General features: G+C 42.9%; 1 protein-coding gene across 4 annotated transcripts in view; it reads right to left on the reverse strand.

The window, feature by feature from the left end:
* Positions 1 to 25,232, reverse strand: part of KHDRBS3 (KH RNA binding domain containing, signal transduction associated 3) — a 161,576-nt gene that overhangs the window by 40,282 nt on the left and 96,062 nt on the right. For all 4 annotated transcript variants that reach the window (XR_006060786.2, XR_006060785.2, XM_015097718.4 and 1 more), the window contains exons 5-6: positions 24,416 to 24,555; positions 9,525 to 9,720 (exon numbers count right to left, since the gene is read on the reverse strand). Coding sequence is in view for 2 of the 4 variants with exons in the window: in XM_015097718.4 (XP_014953204.2) it covers positions 9,525 to 9,720; positions 24,416 to 24,555 (336 nt within the window). In the remaining 2 variants the exon portion in view is untranslated. The remainder of the gene's footprint in view (positions 1 to 9,524; positions 9,721 to 24,415; positions 24,556 to 25,232) is intronic.

Here is a 25,232-nt window from a genome sequence, read left to right on the forward strand (position 1 = left end):
AATAACTTTTTCACAATCTGTACTGTTTTAATTAAATTTTTCGCTATGGAAAACAAAATAATTGAAGCAGTTTAGTGATTAGTTAACTGTCAAAAAATTATACCAGCAGTCACTGCAATGGGAAGATTTGCGTCAGCACAACTCTCATTGTACTCAAACTCCCAGACTAGTCACATAATTCAAACTTCAGGTGAGCTCTCAAAAGAATGAGGAATGTGCTTTCACTGAGTCTTTAAACAAAAGCTATATTAAAGAATGACATGTATATTTTAAAGATATATTTGGCTTTTCCCTAAAGGCTTTCACTGCTGTTCCTAGTTGACTAAACTTCAGAAGGGTTTATTCTTCGGGCAGATGGAGAAACAGTGTTCCCTGTGGTGCCATTTTACAGACAAAGACACTGTCTATGTAGTGTTTTCTGGAGACAAGTTTCTTCTTCTACAGCTTTAAAGAGCCTGACTGAGAGAACAGGCAGAAAAGGTGGCCTGCATGTACAACACAAAGTTCAGGTTTCTCCCATTCAAACTGTCTCTATGACACATCAAACCTGGGTTAGGTTAACCAATGTAAGAAGTCCCATGAGGAAATACTAGGTGCCGAAGAGCTAGTAACACCAGTGACTTACTCAGTCATACACCGCTTGCTCTAATAAGTTTCATATAACAGCTTTTATATCTGAAGTGATGACATAATTTTCCCATTCATTTGATAATTTCTCTGTTTGTAAATACAGAGTTTTAAATGAGATGAAACTGGCTTGTCCAGGAAGCAGTGGGTCTTGGCTAAGAGTACGGTTCTCAAGCCAGACTGCCTGGCTTTACCTTCCAGCTCTGCCCTGACCAGTGGCATGCCACTAGGAAGTGTTAACTCAGGGTGGTGTTTTCTGGATATGATAGACCCATGCAAAGAGCTGAGAAACGTGCTTGTGAGGAAGTAAGGGCATGTGTGTTTTATTACTAACTAGAAGTGTGATTTGGGAAAAATTTTCTAAACTGCCTGAAGATCACTTCATGGGATGAAGTGAGGACTAAATAAGATGCTATAGGGTACAGTGCCCAGCACACTAACATGTTCTGTAAATGCCCAACAAATGGCAGCTTCCTTTTCTCCCATCAGCTTCTAGAAGTTGGAGAGTACTGTTTTTCTGTCGTTACGGAATCAGAAAAATACTAGAAGACAGAAGAGTACTATCCTATACCTCTCTGATGGTTTCCAAGTGAAAGCATCTAAACATATAATAAATCAAAGCAGTAACTTCTGACCTGAAGACTGAAGTTGATGAGCTCACAAAGAAGCATCTAGAAAGCTCGGGAGCTTCTGCAGTCAGTAAGACAGGCCATCGACTTGGAAGGTCCATGGCTAGGGAGGTGCTGCACACAGTTATGATTGGGTCGCCAGCTCTGATGCTTCTACTCTTTCCTCATTTATTTTTCCTTCTTTCTAGGTCATAACGTTACACAAGTTAGAATACTGGGAATAAAAGCTTCAGACTCCGGGTTGGGGAACCTGGGATTGAATCTCAGTTCACCCCTTTCCCAGCCCATAGGCCATGGGACAGGTGCCTGTCCTGGCACAGCGCAGGCCAGGACGCCTTTCCTTCCTACTGTCCGGGCAAGGACTTCACGTGGCAGTGCTGTGGAGACTGGGGCAGAAGCATGCCCCACCGCACATCGAATCATCCATGGAGAGGGCCTGACCGGAGGGACTGCAGGGAAGAGGGCCGGGTGCTCTGGTCAGACGGACCTGGCTCTGCTACTCCCTATACCCCGTCAGCTTCGAGGAGCCTGCATCTCCTCCTCTCATACACATTAAATCCCTTCGTGTGCCAGCCACCCTGCACCATGCTCAAGCTGGCACTGCCATACCAGATGGGGTGGTTTGAGGACAATTCCACATTCTGTTCAGTAAACATCATACAGCTGCGTAATCAGAGCATATCAAGTACCTGAAAGAGCTTTCATAGTCTGATGAACTCGTACACCTTCATCGAGAACGCTCCACCATACGTATGTTTAAAGGTGATTAACCCATCAGCTCAGGCTCAAAAGCTTAGACTGATCACACAAAATTAAGATCGCAAGGGATGTTAGTGAACAGTAAATACCTATGAAGAGATGGCTGATACAATCATAATGAAATGAGGGAAAAAATTATATGATTAAAATTTCTAAGACAATTTTAGTTTATGCATCTTGAGAGGTGAGCTTGCATTTGAAAAAAGATCTTCATTTTTAAAATTATTTTTCAAAATTTGTTTCAGAATTCGAAAGATTCATAGCCACTCACCTTTAGTTTGTTTCTCTCACTAGAATGCTTGCTTTGTTTATTCTGTGACCCTCTTTTCAGTATCAAGATTTCCATTTGATGAAAATAATTTCTTATTAAAAGAACATGTTTAGGGTGACAGTGGAAAGCAAGTTAGTTTCAGAAAACAATCAATTAACAGAATTTTAAAGTTGGAAAAGAGGTTAGAACAGCATCTGGTGCATCCTGCTGATTTACAGGTAACATATCATCACCTGCATTTTGCAGATGAAGAACTAAAAAGGTTAATTTACACAAAAACAGTGATGCAGACAATAAGGAGAATTAGAAATTGAGTATTTTACATCTCAGAATAATATTCTTTTAATTAAACTGCATTCTTTCCTATTTATTAGTTCACTAAATGTTTGCTACAATTGGCTTTATTTCATGAAGTATGTTTAACAGTGTGCATGGCACATGGAATGACAGAGTTAGTTGGCCTCAGTAAAAGTCACCCTCATATGTTTATTTAGTAGCTCCAAAATGTCAGGCCTCATGATGGGCTCTGGGCAAACTAATGTTCTAAAAAATGATGTAGTTCCTACCCTAAAGAATTCCAGTCTACGGGGGACAAAGACAAGTAAGTTGACTCTGAGGTAGGTTTCAGGGCACCCAAGATGCTGCTTCCTGTGCCTCATGAGGACCAGGAAGGTTTCAAGACTGAAGAATAAACAGTAACAGGAACTGGTAGGGACAGAACAAGAAAAGGCATTAGAAGAGAACCAAGAGCATGTACAAAGCCACACAGTTCAAGTCCTGCTATGTTTAAGGAACTGCAATGGAGGGATCGATGGACATAAAATGATAATGTGGGAAGGGCAGGGGGTTAAAAGATGCTGTTCAGAAAGTCTTCAGACACCGCTCAAAAGAATCTCAACTTTATCCTCCTACATTTCTAAACTAGTTCTCACACTCCAGGGATGGCCAAGCAGTAGTATCAATCAGGCTTTAGATGCCAGAGAATATAGACTAGAAGTAATATGAGAAACACATTATTTAAGGGAAGGACCCGGGGGAGGGCAGGACCACAAGCGAAGCTGAGACTAAGGAGGCAATGACAATCGTCTGTCTGTCCATCTGTCCATCCATCTCAACAACCAGCGTTTACTGAGGGAGTACTATATGTGAGGTGGTAGGAACAAGAATAACACAGATTTAAGGTCTGTGAGAAGTCAGACATGAGAAAACATACATACAGCTAACTGCTAGGTGTGGAAGGTGCACTCTTTGAGAGGACATCATCACAGCACGAGCTGGACGCGGGAGGTGGACGAGAATGTTTCCTGAGATGCAGGAGGACTGGCGTCTTCCCTGAAGCGGCTGTGATGGAGGTGAACTGGAGCTCAGTTCCTCATGGGGAAGTGAGCTGTGTCTACTGTGTGAACGCAAGGAATGAAGACGTATGCACGCAATCCTGGGCGTTGGGTTCCCTCAACCTGGGCCCTGGGGGCTGCACCTCAGCCTCCATCGAGCTGTGGGTGCCATTGGGAGGAACAGGAGGGGACTCTACAGAGAGTCAGAGGGGTGGCTGCTAACCCACAATTGTCAGGTGACAGGATGGAAATGTACAAGACTTCAGAGACGGTAAATAAAGTGACCACACCGAGTGTCTGGGGAACAGTCAGCCCTCAGTAGCCACAAGGGGCTGGTTCCAGGACCCCCTCGGATCCAAAACCCACAGATGCTCAAGCTCCTACATAAGGTGGTACAGTATCTGCATATCACCTACCCACCCCACCCTTAATCATCTCTGGATTATTTATAATCCCTAATGCAATGTCGGAGAAGGCAATGGCACCCCACTCCAGTACTCTTGCCTGGAGAATCCCATGGGCGGAGGAGCCTGGTAGGCTGCAGTCCATGGGGTCACTAAGAGTCGGACACGACTCAGCGCCTTCACTTTCACTTTCACTTTCAAGTGCTGGAGGAGGAAATGGCAACCTACTCCAGTGTTCTTGCCTGGAGAATCCCAGGGACGGGGGAGCCTGGTGGGCTGCCGTCTATGGGGTCGCACAGAGTCGGACACGACTGAAGTGACTTAGCAGCAGCAGGAGCAATGCAAGGTATTGCCTGCATGTGACAAATTCAAGTTTTACTTCAATTTTTTAAATTTCTGGAATAAAAAAAATTTTTTTTTCCACTAGTAGTTGGTTGAACGCACAGACGCCAAACCTGCAGGGCCCTCTGTATTTTGTGCTTTCTTTGTATGTGGAGCCTAAAACAATTCATCAAAATGGATTTCACTTTAGAGATTCATATGTAAATCGGACTCTTTCAGGAAGCATCAAACATGTCCTTTTGTAATGACACCAACATTTTGAATTGTTAAAGTTTTCTCATTGAATAGATTCTGGGTTATACTAGTTATTTTTTGGTTAATTATTTTGACATAAATAATGAATCAATGTCATTTTGGGAAAAAGATGCTTCTTGTCCTCAAAAAAGAGATGAGAAGTTACTGTAATTATGTCTGATTTTACTAAGTTAAAAGTGGAGCAGAAAGCCCCAATTTATACTCAAATGGTTGAAAACACATCCACTATCCATTTTCTTCCATTTTGGAAAAAAATTAACTATGTTGAATTGCACTGCATTCTTTTGAGTTATTCTTAGAAAACCAGTGTTCACGTAGATGGTTAACTTCTGCTATTCACATGGCCACTGTGAGTTATACATGCTTTAGTGATAATACGGTTCTCACCATCAGATTTATTTGCTAACAGAGGTTCTTCTCAATGACACATGCTCAGGGAATATTTGTGACGGTGACTCTGATGAAGAACAGTTGGCTCAGATGACATTATAAATAATCAAATATCTTCACCAACCCACCTTGAGAAAAATCAGTCGCATTTCAATAGGCACATTTCAACAAGAAAATACTTTTATATTATCAGGCTTTCTTGCTTGGGCTAAGACGAAACACTTTTATAATGCGCATACTACTATGCCCACTTTTATAATGGGTAACTCTTTAATAAAAATAATTGTAACATATATCATAAATTGAGTTTTTCTAGAGCCTAAAACTGCACTGGAATACCTTCATTTTAGTACACACAATCTGAAGAACACTGAGTATTCTAAGGACTGAAATATATAGTTTCTCAAAAAAAAGCACCAGTTGTGGCAGGATTAAAAGAACAGGTTTCATCTCTTTTTTGTTTAAATAGGCAACTGGTAGGACATCTTTGCATCTTTTATTCTGGAAATAATGGCCTCAGATACTAAATGTTAAATGAAAATTAAAATAAATAAACCAAATGGGTTAGATATAACCAGCAAGTTCCATACAAAAAGAAGATTTGTTACCACAAATGTATTTCAAGGAAACCATTAAAAATTACATTTTTGAGTTCTAAAGGAATGACAAGCCTGTTTTAGAGATACAGATGCTCAGAAATTCCTAAAGTGAAAAGGCTGGTTCAATTTTTTTGCCAATACATATAATAATGCCTTATTATTATTTTTTAAGTCCTAACCCCATTCCATTTGTCTTAATAGTCTTCAGTTTCCGTTTCCCTACTTAAGGCAGCTTATAACCAGAGAATGATTACACTGAAGGGACCACAGAGGTGACCTGATCTCCCTCACTGCACCTCCGAGGGGAGCAGGGTGCGGGGCCTGCGGCACTTTCCTGAAAGATGAGCGGACCTGACCCTGCCAGCTCGTAGAGCCTGGTCTCCATCCAGCACCGGCTGCTCAAGACAGAACACAGGCCCTGAGTCGTGGATCCCCGTCTGCGCCCTCTCTCCACCCTGTGACTTGGGAAACGCACAACTCCCCACACCTTAAGTTCTCACAACAGGACCACAGTACTGAGTGGCTGTGAACAAGATGGCACAACATGTAAGTGGTACCTCATGGAGAGCAGTTTCTCATTAAATGTTACATCTTTCTTGAAAGCTCATTCTTATACTCACATCAGATTTATAATACGTGATTCTGTGATTTTCAGGAGTTAAACAGAATCAGCCTTCCACCTCTGTAATCTGCAATTGCCCTCCTAACCCTAGAAGACGAGAATGATGCAGGGATGATCTTTTTCCAAATGCCAGCTATCACACTCTTCCCATGAGATGATTAAAGCAACTGGCTTAGAAAAGATCAAGGGCAACCTTCATTAGGAAAACTTACTAGGTCTCTGTGCAGGGCTGTCTAGTCCAGTAAACACTCACTAAGAGCTTACAGTGTGCCAGTGAGACTACAGACTGGCGAAGATACATGGTGCTTTTCCTGAAAGTCTACTGTCGTCTGAGAAACAGACGTATACTAAGTGAAGACTGCACAATGCTGTTAACAAGTTAGATATAAACTGCTAAGTGATGAAAATCAACACAGCACACAGGAGGAGTTTGGGGTGGGTCCTCCACAGCTGGCAATTAAAAAAACTCAGTCTTGAGAATATTGATATTAATTAAGGACTAACTATGTGCTGGCCATCATACTAGGTGCTGAGAATATAAATGATATTCTGATGCTGAAGCTAAAACTCCAATACTTTGGCCACCTAATGTGAAGAATGGACTCCCTGGAAAAGACCCTGATGCAAGGAAAGATTGAAGGCGGGAGGAGAAGGGGACAACAGAGGATGAGATGGTTGGATGGCATCACTGACTCGATGAGCATGAGTCTGAGCAAGCTCTGGAAGACAGTGAAGTTCAGGGAAGCCTGGTATGCTACAGTCCATGGGGTCGCAAAGAGTGACTCAGTCAAGACTGAGTGACTAAATTGAACTGAAAATACAAAGGTGTGAACGGGGTGTGTGTGTAGCGGGGGGGCTCTACTCTCATGGGATTTAGAGTCTAATTTATTATTATTCCATCAATGGAGTAATTATTTTAGTATATTCTAAGGAGACCACTTTCAACTTTCCCACTTGTCACAAGAATGAAACCACTTGGGAGGTTACAGAATCCAGCTTTTCTAAGTTGGATATTCTGTAGTATACCCACCTGATCGAAAATCCTAGAAATAAGCAAGCAAACAAACAAACAAAAACAATACTTTTCCCCTTTCCATGCTGCAAAGCTAAGCAGCCAGTGTGAGTAACCTTTAGAATCTCAAAAGGTTAAGCCCAATGGCCAACTATATTCAGGACCGCCAATGTGGCCGTTTGCTCTCTGAAGGCCACGCTGTGGTCAGGCTGCATGAGGAAGGCCCTGGGTGGGAAATGCAGCCTCGGGAATTACACTGAGTGTCTGGGGAGAGCCAGGCATGAGTGTGGGCTCACCCGATGAAGGCTCCGTCCTCCTTCAGAGCCTCCACCCTCATCTGCTCCTGAAAGGACATGCGGGTTCCTCTGGGGAAGCCACTATCCGCTCCCTGATGCAGCGGATGGGAATAGGGGTTATTAAGAGGATATCTTGCAAATCAATTGTTTTAGTGCTTTTCCCATTATTTATTAATAAATGGCAGAGTTAAGCTTAGAAAACCAAGTGCCTTGAATTTCTCTTCCTTTTGCTCCCCTAAACTTTAATCTTTCAAGAAATTTCTACTTGTATTTATCTAATTTCACTCAAGACCCACTAGAGTAAACACTGAGACACAGAACACATGTGCCTGGTTCACACTATAGGAATTCGATCCATCTCATTGAGTAGAAAGATGAATTAATGTATGGAAAGAAGGCACTAGGTCTTTCTGAAACAGGCAGATTGTGAAGCCAACAAAGCTAAGTCCTTTCCCGACTCATCCCGTGTTTGTGGCACAGGAGGGCCAGGATCCACACACCAGCCTGATGATGATGAAGACACCACCCAGCACGTCTACAGCAGCAAGCCTATGAGAATTCCAGGGAAGCTGAGGTGGAAAAGAGAAGACACCAGGCTACCTCAAAGGAATTTCACATTTGCTTCCTTTCACAACAGTCTCTGCCACCCTCACAAAACTCAACCCTTGTGGATGAGTCTGAGGCCCAACTGCCAGTTTGGTAAGAAGACTAGTAAACAGGACCATGTCCAACTGTAAGGAACATGGAGACAAGACACAGACCTGTCCTTCCCCAGCTGAATGAATAGCCAAGTGGTGAAACTGTCCATATGGGATTTATGTGTAAAACATACTTCACTGAGCTCCCAGTGTGCCCTCTCTGCTGAGTGTGAGGGGGCACAGCTCTCATCCCTGACCCCTAGCACCCAGTCCAGCCAGGAGGCTATGGGGACACCTAGCAGGTAGGCTCCAGTAACAGCTGACTTGAGTCTGCAAGGGCAGACAGGAAACGCTCAGAGGATGGAGAGGAGCTCTTGAGGCAGAGACCGCTGCATGAGCAGAGCTCTGGAAGCCTAAGAGGACTCAGCACACTTAAGGAACTACCAGAAGTTCAGGATGACCAGGACAAGGGCTCAGGTCTTTCCAGTGGCTGCAGATGACACAGAAGAAGTTGTCTGTGGCCCAGGGATTACGTCAGACTTCCAGAAACTGTGCAAAGAGGTGCTGAGCTCCAAGCAGGAGACCTCCATTAAGGGAAATGTGAAAACCTAGTGCTTTGGGCACTGCAGGACTGGCACTGCTTCCCTTTCTTTGACAACAGCTGATATACTCTTCCTTTAATATTAATACTTTCATGACTAATATGACACATCTATCCAGTACTTATTTTCCTCCTTTATGTTAAAATAGAAAGTCACAGAAAGAATCCCAGGGGTTCTATATTCTTGTTAAAGAATCCACTGCTCCCACCCACTGCTGCCCATTTTCCATGGATGTATTTTCTTTCCTTATGTTAAGTAAGTCTGTGGACCATATCAAAGAATTACTGAATGATAAATGGAAAAACTGATTTGCATTAATTAAAAAAGCTAGGAACTTTTATTTTCTTCACTGAAAAAGAATTTCCACTAGGAATCCATATTCAGTAGCAGAGTCTAAGAGGAAACACTTAAGGGTAAAAACAGCTCATTATAGGCAGGCAATTCTTTTTTAAATGACTGATTCACTCAGAGGCAACCTGTAGTGGCTGACCACCATGTCACACGCCTGTGTGACGGCCTGACAGCACATCTCCTTGGTCCTAATCTTGAGCCTCCCCACCACCAAAATTCACCTTCATAGTTATCTGACAAAGGAGGTTATTTCTTTCACATTTTTTGTGTCTCTGATACCAAGTACTTATTTAGTACTCAGTAAATACTAAAGAGCTCAGTTTAAGCAGGGTGAGGGATACTGGCCACCACGCCTGGTACTGCATCACAGACCGTCAGAGCACCTTCACTTACATAGTCTCCATAGGTCTCCTGCGTCGGGGGCGGCGGTGGAGGTCTGTACCCAGTTGGGGGCACTCCTCGTGCTCTGGGAGTGAGCAGTCCTCTTCCGCGACTCACTGGCCCTCGGGTGGAGAGGACGCCCCTGGAAGCCGGCGTCCCCCGTGGTACCCCGACTCCCACTGGCCGGGCTGAGACTCCTCCCCTGCCCCTGCAAGCAAGAGGGTCACATTAGCAATTTGCACGGTGTTCTCCAGCATTCCAGTGTTCACATGTACTAATACCTCATGAAAGTCAATGTTCCATAAATCTGTAAAGAGAAATAAGGATACTATATGCAAAGAAAAAACTAAGCAAGTCAGGAACAGATTATCTACCTAAAGAAAGGAACTTCAATCATTCAGGCACCTAGTCCAGTGAAAATAAACATGGTAACATCAAAGAAGCCCCAGCATCAGTTTCTGTTTGGGACCCAGAACAGGAAGCTGACATCTGGGGAGGCTGCATCCCCTGGGACCATCACACCCCACCAGAGTCTCAGGCAGTCCTCACTCCAACACTCTGACTCGGGCCTTACTGGCTCATCTGTGGACAAGAAAACATAGCCCCACAGGGATCTTAAGGCTGTCTGAGAACACACAGATGGCAAACCCAGGACCAAAATACACACCAGATTCCATGAGAGAGGGAATAAAATGGACTTTCTCAAATAACATTTCTACTAGATAGGATGGAAAGCATAGTTCTTAAGTGAAATAAACATATATTTTCTGAAGTAGCATGCAACATATTCATGTATTTCTAACATAAAATATGAGACTTCAAGTCAAGAGAAGGAAGGAGGCAGCTAAAACCTGAGCAAGTGTGCAAGCCTATGAAGAAATGAAGACAGATATTTGACTCCACTGGAAAACACAGGCCCAGCCAGGCCTACCTCCTGTGGATAACGTCCTGCAAACAAGGAGAACCGAGCAGCTAATATGGCTGCCTGTACATCAGTTCTCTCCTTCTTCTTTAGTTTGATTGGGATAGTAAATACACAGCTGAAAATGCAAATTCCACAAACAACAGAGAAAATTAATGAAATCAAAAGCCGGCTCTTTGAAAGGATCAATAAAATGAATAAACCTCTAGACAGGCTAAACAAGGAAAAACAACAATATCAGAAATGAAAGAGAGGGTCACACTACTGACCTCAAGGACATTAAAGATAAAAACAGGAAGATTATGAACAACTCTAGGCCCACACATTTGTTAACTTAGATGAACTGGACTAATTCCTCGAAATACACAAATGACCAAATCTCTCAAGAAGAGAATTAAGTAATCTTACATTTATTAAAGAAATTTAATTGATAGGATTCACTGGCAAAACCTATCAAACATTGAGAAGAAATTATATCAGTCTTCCACATTCTCTACCAGGAAGAAAAATCAGAAGGAACTTCTCCCAACACATTCCCTGCGGCTGATCCTTGGAAATGCCTCCTGAAAATTACTTCTGCACTACAGGCTGGGCCTGGCCTGAGCCACCAGGGATGACAGAAGTGACCGGCCCCAACTTGGCCTTGAGCCCTCATGGGGACCTATCACAGGAGGTGTCTCCCAAGACTTTTTTTCCTAAGTCCACCTGTGGGAGTCACGACTGGCCAAGGTGTTGGGAGACCAGAGAGGCTGAGAGGGGTGACAGGGCTGGGCGAGGTGGTCTCTGACCTCCTTAGGAAGAGATATGTGGTCCAAGGAGAAACAAAAGACATTACAGATATTATAAAATGGAAATAAAAACTTATAAATCGGTATCTCCCATGAACAAAGATACAAAAATTCTTGAAAATAAAGTTAAGATTTATTTCAAGTATGCAAGCCTGCTTCAACTGGTAGCTCAGCTGGTAAAGAAACTGCCTGCAATGCAGAAGACCTGGGTTCAATCCCTGGGTTGCGAAGATCCCCTGGAGAAGGGAATGGCTACCCAATTCAGTATTCTGGCCTGGAGAATTCCATGGATTGTATAGTCCATGGGTTCTCAAAGAGCTGGACACAACTGAGTTACTTTCATCGAAGGTTGCTTCAATATTAAGGAGAATCAATGTGATCCATCCATCACACCAAGAAGGCTTAAGAAGAAAAATCTTAAGATCATATAAAGCAGAAGCAGCATTCAATGAAATACAAGGTCATTCATGATCAAAAAAATCTCACCAAATGGAGATACATTCACTCAGGTTAAAAAAGAACATCTACAAAAAACCTATAACTAATGACACACCAAATGGTGAGAGACTGAATGCTTCCCCTTAAGATTAGGAAGAAGGCATGGATGTCCAGCCTTACCATTCCTATTGTACTAGAAGTCCTACCTAACTCAATGAGGCACAAAAAGGAAATAAAACTTTCAAGATTGTGGAGGAAGAAACAAAACTTTGTTTGCAGGTGACATCATTTCTCTGTAAAAGTTTCCAAAGAACCAACCAGATCAAGATAAAAAAAAGCAACCATACAAGCAAACAGTAAACCAGAACTAATAAGCACATGAAACACGGTCTTGGATACAAAGTTCGTAAGTCAACTGCTTTCCTGTAAACTGCAACCAATAACTAAAATCTGCTAAGTAAGTAACAGTGATAAGCCATGCAAATAGTATATTTCCACGATATGATATAATAAAAATAGCTATTTACCCTGTGGTTTTTGTTCCCCAAACTAATAAGTCTGGGATAATCTGAAAAATATTAGACAAATCCCAAACAAGGAACATTTTACAAAGAACCTGATTTGTATGCCTCAAAACTGTCAAAATCATTAAAAAAAAAAAAAGCAAAATATATGACTTTCACCTTAAGGGAACTTGTGTTATCCATTTTTCAAGCACTGTAAGATATATATACACACACACACACACACACACACACACACACACACACACACACACACACACATATACATATTTAAATACTAGGCCATAAAGATTGGTGCAGTAAAATTGGTGGTCAAGAATGAGGATGCTGGATTCAGATCTGAATGCGATTCCTGACTGTGGTTATTTAACTCTGCCTTCCAGTTAACATTCAAACTCATCAAGGGTCCGAACTTCCCAGGACAGTTTCCTCAACTGTGAGAACTCTTTTCTTGGTGTTATGGGGAAGGAAAAATGGCACAGGTCACACACAGTATTTAGCACATTTCCTATTCAAAACAGCTTAAACAAATTTCAATGTCTCTGAACTGTATTGACAGACATCATATCTTTAGTCTTACTCATCTTTTTATCTCCATTATATATCTAAAAAACTCTTCAATGTAATTAGAGAATAGTTTCTACTTCTGGTACACCTGACTCATCTGTGTTATGTCAGTCATTCCTTGTATAAGCAAACTAATTAAGGCTCCTGCTTCTTTATCTCATATCCCATCCCTGTCATCCAAGGCACTATATCAATCACAAAATACTCAATATTTTTGACTGTATAAATCCAAGTCTTTTAAATTGAAAACATAAATTTATATTTAAGAACCTCATAATTCTTTCCCATCAGCATTGACACTATCAGGTTATGTGCCCACTGGGTATAGGAATCACACTAAAGAAGCCGTTACAGAGTTTCAGACGAGTCATTTGATGCATGTAGCTCGGGACCCTTATCTACAAAAGACACTTTGAAGATTCGTCTCTAAGAGTCTGAAACCCCACAGGAAGGGTGTGAAGCAGAACAGCCTTAGTGCTGCATGAGGCTCTTGGCGAGGGAAGTCATGATGGAGGCACGGCCAGCATGCACTTCCCGCTCACTGCCGTGCACGCTCACCCAACGCTGCAGATCAAACTCAGGGCAGAGCTAATCGGCAGGATTGACAACATGGGGTGAGAGCAGAAAATGTGTCTGTGAGATGCGATTTAAAATGATAATTAATAGGAACTCGTTTATTTTTTACTTGAAAAGTTGCTTCAAATAGATAGGACTGGGTGCTGCACTGCTCAGAACAGGGATAATGGAAAAGCAGAAACGTAACCCATCTGAGTACACGGTTTCTTAAGCTGGCAAATGCGTGTGACTGTAATGCTTCTGTGTGTTTGCATTTTTCAGCACAGTGATCTTGATTTCTGGTTTTGCAGGTCAGATATGAAAATAATCAAAACAAGTTTTTTCCATGGGAACTGTGCTTTGAATGAATACAAAAAGTTATTGATCCATTAGGAACTAATTATTTAGTGTATATGTTAGTATATTCAAAAGCAGAGACAGTACTTTGCCGACTCAGGTCTGTCTAGTCAAGGCTATGGTTTTCCAGTGGTCATGTATGGATGTGAAAGTTGGACTGTGAAGAAGGCTAAGCGCTGAAGAATTGATGTTTTTGAACTGTGGTGTTGGAGAAGACTCTTGAGAGTCCCTTGGACTGCAAGGAGATCCAACCAGTCCATTCTGAAGGAGATCAGCCCTGGGATTTCTTTGGAAGGAATGATGCTAAAGCTGAAACTCTAGTACTTTGGCCACCTCATGCGAAGAGTTGACTCACTGGAAAAACTTTGATGCTGGGAGGGATTGGGGGCAGGAGGAGAAGGGGACGACCGAGGATGAGATGACTGAATGGCATCACTGACTCAATGGACGCGAGTCTGAGTGAACTCTGGGAGTTGATGATGGACAGGGAGGCCTGGCATGCTGCGATTCACGGGGTTGCAAAGAGTCGGACACGACTGAGCGACTGAACTGAACTGAACTGAAGAGGTTTTAGGATATGATGGAAAAGCCCATGATTTGGGTTCCAACACACTCAGCCTCAATACTCAGATCTAGTCCTGTCATCACTGGGTTGCTGAGCCTGGGTTTCCCATCCACTGATCCAGTAAATAAGATCCAGCTCTCGTGGAATAGTTGTGAGGATTACAACTATATCAAGTGCCCAAGCGAAAACAGGCGCTCAGTAAGTGGCAATCACTATGTGGGCTCTGTCCTTAATGCTGTCCTTCTGGCTGATGACCAAAGAGTGAGGAGAGAGAGACGGCAGAAGGTACAGCTTGCACTAGGTCTATCTTACACGTTCGACAGTAGCATGTTTATGTACCTTCTGTACATTTAGCAGCAGTAATGCAGTGCAGTAGAATAAGGGTATAAACGTATATCATGGTGTTTGGCTTTTGTCTATATATTTTATGAGAAGCAAAAGCACAGAAAAAAACAATGAATTTGGTGAATTAGCTCAAGCCAGCTCCAGCATTATTAGCTGGGTGAGGCCCGAGCCTCAGGAAGAGAAGCGCCTATAGCTGACCATAGCAGGGGCCTGCGGATATAGTCAAGGTCTAGCCAGTGTCACAGTAAGAAAAGCCCTCCCTGAGATCCATCCGGGGATCAGCCTTGATGCAGTAATGACCTGAGTGGTGCTTTACTTTCCCACAGAATCCCTGACACATGTGACAGCTTTTCTTCATCTCTGATGGTGTGTGCTTCTAAGAGTCAAGTATAATCATTGAGATTTTTTTTTTTTCTTGCTAGAGGTTGAGAAGGGAATGAGGCCAGACAGAAGGGAAAGGTAAATGCAGCCTAAGGTCTCAATCCCTCAGACTAAACATAAGAAACCATCAGGGCGAGGGAGACTGACGTTCTGAAGAGAGGACTGGGGCAGCTCTCCCCCGGAGCACCTCTGCAGATCCTGACACGTGGGGCTGGCCCTGCTTCTCCTCTCACACTTTACTTCAGCACCCACAGCACCCGGGCCTGGTCTCACGGCAGCGTCAACATCAGGAGGTCTAGGCTGGCACTGAGACTGTATGTCCAGCAAGCTCTCAAGTGCTATTGTGTGTGGCTTGGACCCAGAGGTTATAGACCTGTTATGAAACCTGCTGGCTATCTCTCTTCTTTCCTCTGTGATTCATCTGATAGGGACAGAGTGAAGGGACAAAACAAGCGATTAAACAGTTAATCCCACTAGGTGATTGTAAGTATCCATAGAAAAAAATGGGAGACTCGTGTAAGTTGATGATTTCCCAAGAAAACAGGTTTGCTTAACCACAAAACTAAGCAGGCTTGCTGAGCAACAAAACCATGCAACAAAAACATGAGACATGTCCTCAAATTATGAAACAATGGTGGCATGAGCCCCACATCCTGCCCGTGAGCTCAGTAAGTTAGTGATCCTTAGGACATGCTCTCTGCATACATACACAATAATCTGTGGACCCAGCTTGACCATATAGGGACAAGAAAACTCTCCTGCTCAACTGATGATGGAGGAGAAACTGTAAGAAGTATCTGTGCTACAGGACTTCAATTTTTAGTGAGGGGTCATTCTGAGTAATCAGAAAAGAAATTATGCCATAGTCTAAGCTTCAATGGATGCAATCTCAAAAACGACAGAATGATCTCTGTTTGTCTCCAAGGCAAACCGTTCAATATCACAGTTATCCAAGTCTATGCCCCAACCAGTAATGCTGAAGAAACTGAAGTTGAACGGTTTTATGAAGATCTACAAGACCTTTTAGAACTAACACCCAAAAAAGATGTCCTTTTCATTATAGGGGACTGGAATGCAAAAGTAGGAAGTTAAGAAACACCTGGAGTAACAGGCAAATTTGGCCTTGGAATGCGAGATGAAGCAGGGCAAAGACTAATAGAGTTTTGCCAAGAAAATGCACTGGTCATAGCAAACACCCTCTTCTAACAACACAAGAGAAGACTCTACACATGGACATCACCAGATGGTCAACACCAAAATCAGATTGATTATATTCTTTGCAGCCAAAGATGGAGAAGCTCTATACAGTCAACAAAAACAAGATCAGGAGCTGGCTGTGGCTCAGATTAGGAACTCATTACCAAATTCAGACTCAAATTGAAGAAAATAGGGAAAACCGCTAGACCATTCAGGTATGACCAAAATCAAATCCCCTATGATTATACAGTGGAAGTGAGAAATAGATTTAAGGGCCTAGATTTGATAGATAGAGTGCCTGATGAACTATGGAATGAGGTTCATGACACTGTACAGGAGACAGGGATGCAGACCATACCCATGGAAAAGAAATGCAAAAAAGCAAAATGGCTGTCTGGGGAGGCCTTATAAATAGCTGTGAAAAGAGAGGCGAAAAGCAAAGGAGAAAAGGAAAGATATAAGCATCTGAATGCAGAGTTCCAAAGAATAGCAAGAAGAGATAAGAAAGCCTTCTTCAGCGATCAATGCAAAGAAATGGAGGAAAACAACAGAATGGGAAAGACTAGAGATCTCTTCAAGAAAATTAGAGATACCAAGGGAACATTTCATGCAAAGATGGGCTCGATAAAGGACAGAAATGGTACGGACCTAACAGAAGCAGAAGATATAAAGAAGAGATGGCAAGAATACATGGTAGAACTGTACAAAAAAGATCGTCATGACCCAGATAATCATGATGGTGTGATCACTAATCTAGAGCCAGACATCTTAGAATGTGAAGTCAAGTGGGCCTTAGAAAGATTGACTACGAACAAAGCTAGTGTAGGTGATGGAATTCCAGTTGAGCTCTTTCAAATCCTGAAAGATTGCTGTGAAAGTGCTGCACTCAATATGCCAGCAAATTTGGAAGACTCAGCAGTGGCCACAGGACTCGAAAAGGTCAGTTTTCATTCCAATCCCAAAGAAAGGCAATGCCAAAGAATGCTCAAACTACTGCACAATTGCACTCATCTCACATGCTAGTAAAGTAATGCTCAAAATTTTCCAAGCCAGGCTTCAGCAATACGTGAACTGTGAACTCCCTGATGTTCAAGCTGGTTTTAGAAAAGGCAGAGGAACCAGAGATCAAATTGCCAACATCCGCTGGATCGTGGAAAAAGCAAAAGAGTTCCAGAAAAACATCTATTTCTGCTTTATTGACTATGCCAAAGCCTTTAACTGTGTGGATCACAACAAACTGTAGAAAATTCTGAGAGAGACGAGAATACCAGACCACCTAACCTGCCTCTTGAGAAATCTGTATGCAGGTCAGGAAGCAACAGTTAGAACTGGACATGGAACAACAGACTGGTTCCAAATAGGAAAAGGAGTACGTCAAGGCTGTGTATTGTCACCCTGCTTATTTAACTTCTATGCAGAGTACATCATGAGAAACGCTGGACTGGAAGAAACACAAGCTGGAATCAAGATTGCTGGGAGAAATATCAATAACCTCAGATATGCAGATGACACTACCCTTATGGCAGAAAGTGAAGAGGAGCTAAAAAGCCTCTTGATGAAAGTGAAAGAGGAGAGTGAAAAAGTTGGCTGAAAGTTCAACATTCAGAAAATGAAGATCATGGCATCCAGTCCCATCACTTCATGGGAAATGGGGAAACAGTGGAAACAGTGTCAGACTTTATTTTTGGGGGCTCCAAAATCACTGCAGATGGTGACTGCAGCCATGAAATTAAAAGACGCTTACTCCTTGGAAGAGAAGTTATAACCAACCCAGATAATATATTCAAAAGCAAAGACATTACTTTGCTGACTAAGGTCCGTCTAGTCAAGGCTATGGTTTTCCAGTGGTCATGTATGGATGTGAGAGTTGGACTGTGAAGAAGGCTGAGTGCCGAAGAATTGATGCTTTTGAACTGTGGTGTTGGAGAAGACTCTTGAGAGTCCCTTGGACAGCAAGGAGATCCAACCAGTCCATTCTGAAGGAGATCAGCCCTGGGATTTCTTTGGAAGGAATGATGCTAAAGCTGAAGCTCCAGTACTTTGGCTACCTCATGGGAAGAGCTGACTCATTGGAAAAGACTCTGATGCTGGGAGGGATTGGGGGCAGGAGGAGAAGGGGACGACCGAGGATGAGATGGCTGGATGGCATCATGGACTTGATGGACGTGAATCTGAGTGAACTCCAGGAGACGGTGATGGACAGGGAGGCCTGGCATGCTGCGACTCATGGGGTCGCAGAGTCGGACACGACTGAGCGACTGAACTGAACTGAAGCTTCAATGAGACAGTTAAAAAAAAATTAAGTAGGATTTGGATTACTGTGTGCTCAATGTTCTGTCCCCATTTCACTGATGAAGAAACTAGGCTTAGTGAGGGAAGTCCCCTGAGACCACCCACTAGGAGGGGCCTGGGTAACTCTGATTCTCCTCCTATAGCCACGCTCCAATTCCAGGCATACGGCGCTACTCTCCCTGTGTTCAAGCCCTGGCCCCTCTGTGCAGGATGACTTCCGTCTCCTGCGTGGGTTGGGGCTCATGCTCCCCATTTTCACTTCAGTTTCACTCCACTCTTCCTCATACCCCTCGTCCTCTTTTCAGCCAGTCTGCCACACTACTCACTCCTCTGACTTTCCTCTTATGCTCCCTGAACGGCTGGACAATGACTCGGTCATCATCTGCGTAACTTCATTTCCTGTCACAGAAAGAGCTCAGGAAACGTGTGACATTAAATGACCTAACACCAGAAACTGACTTCACGTTCAAAGAGGAAAAAAACTGATTAAACTTTTGAAGAGCCAGGGTGCTCTGGTGCTGTGACCAGGAGAACCGTGCTCCATTCCAGGCTGGCATTTACAAGACAATTCTAGTTGCAAGTTTTCTCATTGTTTGCCATGTTATTTGCCTCAGTTAGTGTCGTCCCCAAACCTACTAAGGCGGTTTGAAAAGAAACCACAGGCTTTTCTTCCATCTCTCCTTAATCAACTCTAGTATGGCTGTAGTAGCTCAGAGAGCACGAGGGAGGAAAGGCAGTGTGTGTTGAGGACACAGGGATAGTTCTGGGCTTACAGCAAGATAAGCAGAGAAGCTCATTTCCAGGGAAAGTCCTCCAGCCTCTGCCTGCAGCAAGGAGCACGTGTGTCCTGATCACTGCCTGGGCTTCAAGGGCACAGACAGTAGACACAGTTGGAAGGAAGGGGTGAAACAGTTCTGACAGGTCAGGTGGTACAAGGTCCTCAGAAGGCAAATCCAGGAGGGAATCAAACAATTTATATACCATCCCAAATTAACGGGGTTTTTTTCCAATTGGAAACTTATAATTTAGTAGAAAAAGAAATAGATCATTTTTTCCTATTTCCAACCTCTCCTTAATAATAAAAAAGGACTTTTTAATATAGATTGCTAGATTAATGTAAATCATATCATATGCTGGTGAAATATTTATGGCCCATATATTAACTATTCAGTTTTCCCGATAACATTTCTCATAACTTAACCTACTGTGGAGAAAAATATACCATTTTCTGTCATTAAAACAATCTCCAGCATCTATGATATTATTCATAATCCATTTTAAAAAGAGAATAGGTACCACATGAAGGTTAGTGTTGATGCAAAAATTAGGGTGACCACATCCTGTCTGATCCCGTGGTTGAGAAGTTACGTGGTGCCCACTAGTCAACGCGACTGTGGCTAGAATTTATCAGCAGCTACTGAGGTGCTAGCCGTATAAAAACACAATATCATTAATATCAGTGGGGCATGATCTAATGTTAAGACGACAAATGATCACCATACGCTGACAGTTCACAGAGTCTAGAAGCTGCAGATCTCTGCTGTGGCCCCAAGACAGTTTAAACTCTTTACGGCAGCCTGCGAGTGTGCTGCAGGGTCCTGCACTAGGCACAAAGGCTGGCAAGTGCAGTCAGAAGATCTAACCTGAGACTGCCATCCAAGAAGAGAAGAGAGAAGGGGAAGGCAAAATATGTGAAGAAACCATAGCTGAAATTTCCCCCATTTGATAAAAGGTCTTGAGTTGATAAGGTCAGCCTCATGTCCTAAGTTGAAACAAACCCACCACATGTAGCACCCAACACTGGAGAATGTGTATTTACTACCTAGAGAGATAGGCTGTATTCACTTTTTTCCCCTGCTGTCTCTGGTACCAAATGCAAGGAGAGAGCACTGCCTGCTGCTACTCAGGGGAAGAGCCAGAGGGGTCAGAGACAAGGCCAGTGGAAAAGTTCTGCAGAGTGGAAAAGTTCTGCAGAGCGGAAGGAAGGGAGCATCCCTGAGGGCTCAGCTCTGTCTCGCCCAGAATATCCAGCCAGCAGCAAAACAAGGGGTAGAAACCCTGTGGAGAAAAACATAAAACTAAACAAAAGTTTGCCTGGAGTGGCGTCAATCCTAATTTCCCTGACACTTCTCTGCTGGGGTCCTTGCAAGGACTGAAGTGACGTGTCACAGTCGGTACAGGGTAGACTGGAAAAAAAGCAACTTGCTTATCTCCTAGTAAGAAAGGAGTAAGTTTAGTCCTCTCATTTGAAACTGAATGAAAAGGTACTAAAGTAAGGATTCCTCCCTATGGCGGGATTTAATTTTAGATCATTTACATCTTTTAGCAGAAATGTATCCTAAAGTGAGAACAGTGGGGAACATGCAAGAAGATTCCAGGAAAGACCTGCTCCACTGAGACATTCCCCAGTGGTGCCATCCGTGTGACCAGTCCCAACAGGCGACTCCCACAGTAAATCAGTCACGTGGCAGATAAGAACTACACTAATAATACTGTAAATGTCAACACTTCATCAGAAGAGTCTAAGGAATTTGCAAATGTACTGAATTCACTCAACATTTATTTCCTGAGTCCTATATGCCATGTATTAGAGACACAAGGTCCTTTAAGGTTTTACATTATACTAAGGACTTAGCAGTAGCAGCAGCAAGGAGTCACCAATGAAAATGTGAACAAGTCAGAAAGGTAAATTCAGTTTGATAAATGCTGTTACATAACCAAGGAGGGTGTGTGGACTGGCTTCTGGGCCACAGGGTGGCCCTTTCAAACAAGGAGACGGCAAAAGCTTCTCGGAAAGGTGCCTGGGTGTGCTGACAGCAAGGTGCTAAGGGGTGGGCAGGTGACTGCAGACAGGCCTTCTGGGGAGGAGGAAGGAAGGCCAGGGACATGGAGAGAGACTGGGCTGGCCTATTTGAGGAACAGAAAGGAGACCAATCTGGCTGGAATGGAGAACGAGAAAGGGGATCAAAGCAAAGCAGATTTATGGATAATTTTAGAGCGAAAATTAAAATGACTTCCAAGGGGTTGGGTGTGGTGAAGATCCAGCAAGGAGCTTCCAACAGTCCCAGGACTAAAGTGCGAGGATGCAGTAAGCACATCTGTCTTTCCTTTTGTGACTGTTTTTAGACATTTAGACATCGTGAATTCTATAACTATATTCTCCTCAGCTTTGGCCACTAGAAAGGACAAAGCATAATCTGAAAACCAATTTTGCTAACCTTACAAAATAACATGTACCTTTTTGTGTATTAATCAATCTCACTCTTAGGATTTTTGCAATTTTCTACCCTAATACTTTCTGTATCAATTAACTTTTATTCTGTCAGATGAATATTAACTTACAGCAAGTTACCATATGATCTGATGAGGAAAAGTAGTAAAAATACAAATTTCTCATCGTAGTTTGCATTAATTGTGCTGTAATTAAAATATAACAAAAGTGACAGAAGGAAATTTCTATGGAAAAATGGCAAGGGAAGACTGGGTAGAAGAAAAAAACAAGATTCTGAATGAAAACTGAAGGGGAGGCTCAAAGAGAGGGAGAGGCAGGTTTCCAGAACCAGACTGCCCACACTCCCCCCAGGTTCCCTGCCCGCTGTCCTCATCCGTGACGTGGTGACGAGCAGAACAGCACCCGCCTCACAGGGCTGTTGGTGAGGCTTAACCTAGTCAAGCTCTGTCATATGCTCAGGAAGTACTGTCAGCAGTGGGCGCACTGTGAGTGCTTGTTGAAGTAAGCTGGGGTGCACAGACAAGTAGGATTTCAACAGGTGAGCGGCGGAGAGAAGACTGCAGATGCAGGAACAATGTGAACAAAGGTCTGGAGGCAGGGAGCACACAGGTCCACCCAGTGGTGGGGCTAGGTGCTAAACACAAGAAACACAGCAAAACAATGAATAGAGACCAATCGGGAGACAGGTCTTAAGAACAGTACAGAAGGGCACTGCATGCCTCTTAGAGGAACATGAATTTAATCCTGTTTAACAAGAGTGTCTGGAAGACGTGGTGCCATGGAGTCACACGGAGGGAGAAAGCGGCATCCAGAAGCACCCTCATGAAGGGGCTCAGTCAGCACAGCCAGCCATGACTCCGTACACTAAACCACGGGCTCTGACCTGTGAACTGAACAGCAATTCTATCCAAGAATATCAGCCACCAAGGCAATGGAAAAGTTTAAAACGGTAAGCAACGCATATGTTGTCATCAAGAATATTTTTTTTTTTTCATCTGGGTGGATGGAGGGGTTTCTCTAGACATTACACTCCCCAAACAGAAAGTTTCTGCCTTCCTGCCTGTTCATAAGGTAACATTTTCTATGTAACTGAAAACATGACGGCCAGACAGTACAATGAGAGGTCTGATCTGGGGACAGAGCACCCTCTAAAGCTAGGCCCTGCCTGTGCTCTGTGCTCTCCATCCAAGGGGTAAAATGGGCCTTGGCGAGTGTGACACTCCAGGTGGGCTCTAAATACAGGCACGCGCTCCCCATCAGGAGGCAGGCCAACAGCGCTGAGCAAGACAAGGGGAAGGAGAGAGAGCAGATATGGCCTTAAGGTGAGGACTCCCCACAGGCCCAGAAGCTGGAAGGGTCCAGAAAAGGATTCTTGCTACCACCTCCAGGGGGAGAGCTGTCAACACTCAGTCTGTGGCCTCCTTCAGCTGACTGTAGACATCTAGCCTCCAGAGCTGTGACCAATTTTTATTGCTTAAAGCCACCAAATTGGTAGTAATTGACTGCAACAGCCACAGGAAACTAATATACCAAAGATGTAAATTTTTATGATTTCAAGTAAATTATTTAACAGGAGAAATGGAAATGAAAGAGATTTACCATTTACTGAACAGCTACATAAATTATTTCATTAAATCATCTGCAGCAATCCTATTATTATTAGCCTGTTTTATAGAGAAAACCCACCTGGTGCCATGCCCAGGTCTGTGTTTATTTTACACTGCAATAACACCTGTCTGTAACTGTTCTGACAGTGTGCTGATCCGCAACACCCCCCCGCCCAGGGGAACTGACTTGTTATTCCTCCAAATGCACTTGGTTATATGGAATAAGCCTATTTAAAATTATTTTATGCAAATCTACCTGAAAAAATACATGTAGTCACTAGCAAAAAAAAAAATCTGTGTGACTAATTTCCACTGGGTTCTTTCGAGGTCAAAAATTAAAAAATTAAAAATAATTCTCAAATAGGTTCAAGAGTCATATCTCTATCTACAGTTTGCTACAACGGACTTATAATTCATTAAAACATTTTTCATGTTTAAAAGGGTCATGAGGACGAGATGCGGAGTATCAGATACCACAGAGCAGCTACATGAAATAAAAAGAGAACAGGCATGGGGACATTTACCTGGTACCTGACACTGCTCACCACTGGAGGCGTGGCACAGAACTAGCTTGATACCATCTGCACTCAAAAGGAAGCACAAGCTTCCACGATGTCCATTTGTGCATCAAAGCTATCGCTTACATTTTAAAGAATTAAGGGATTAATAAAATGAGAGTGATTAAATAAACATCATTCATTAGCTAGTAAGTGGCACAGGTCATATTTAAGCCCAGGAATGTGCACGCTCAATTGTGTCTGACTCTTCGTGACCCCACAGACTTTAGCCCACCAGGTTCCTATGTTCATGGGAATTTTCCAATGTTTCTATGTTTTCCAATTTTTCCTATGTTCATGGGATTTTTTCCACTGCAGCGGGTTGCCATTTCCTCCATCCGGGGATCTTCCTGATCCAGGGATTGAACCCATGTCTCCTGCCACCAGGGAAGCCCAAGAATACTGCAGTCCAAATGAATACTCTTAATATGATACCATATTGCCTGAAAGCATTCCCACAGACTTTGTACCAACACACTGATAGACCTGCTTACCTGTTAATAAAGAAAACAGGAAAACTGTTGCCATGACACCCCATTCTAACAACAACAAGGCAAGTCAATTAATCACACCTACCTGGTTATTGCTGGGGTTGGTACACCTCTTGTACGTAAGGTAGGTTTCCCTCGAACCACTGGGACATCGGCATTTTCGGAACCACCATTCAAATATGTTAATTCCTGGAGCTGTGCCTGCCTGATTTCATCATTATAGTCCTACACAAAAGACGGAAGAGAGCAAAGCATTTAGGACAAGAAGCAAACAATTTTTAATAGAAAAAGTGTATGAAAAATAGTTTAAAAAGATAAAATAAGATTTGAGTCTGTTGAAATGAAAATATATGAATGAATCATTGTAAAGAGAAAAACCGAACGGTATTTTTCCCCTAAACTAAAATTTTCTATGGTCAGCCATAACTCCTTCTCTTGGGCATACTTTCCAAGTGAAATATTTATAATAAAATTAAAATATCATGTAACTGATATATGGGCGTTACTATTTACAACTCAGTCAACTTGTAGTTACTAAGCATAAATGATGTGCCAGCTAACAAAACCCAGGGGAGCACGCATGGTTCCTACAGCCAAGGACTCAGTCTGACAGGAGAAAGGAGGAAGACAAAGAGGCAACACGGCAGCTTTACCAAAACTAAGAAGGGCACGCACACACTCTCTTTGTACGTATTCATTTGGATATTGTTCAAGTTGCAAAATTCGGCATTTCCAAAACTGAACACATCATCTTATTCTTGAAAACCTGCTCTTACATTAGTTTCAAAATATTCAACTCAGAAACTTTGGGAGTTATCCTCGATTTCTTTCCTTTCCTTAATAATATCGCCAACTCCATTCAATAATTGTCAAGAAAGACATGTAATAAATACAAGTGTGGT

This window comes from Ovis aries, chromosome 9 (assembly GCF_016772045.2).
Source record: "Ovis aries strain OAR_USU_Benz2616 breed Rambouillet chromosome 9, ARS-UI_Ramb_v3.0, whole genome shotgun sequence".
Classification (NCBI taxonomy): Eukaryota; Metazoa; Chordata; class Mammalia; order Artiodactyla; family Bovidae; genus Ovis; species Ovis aries.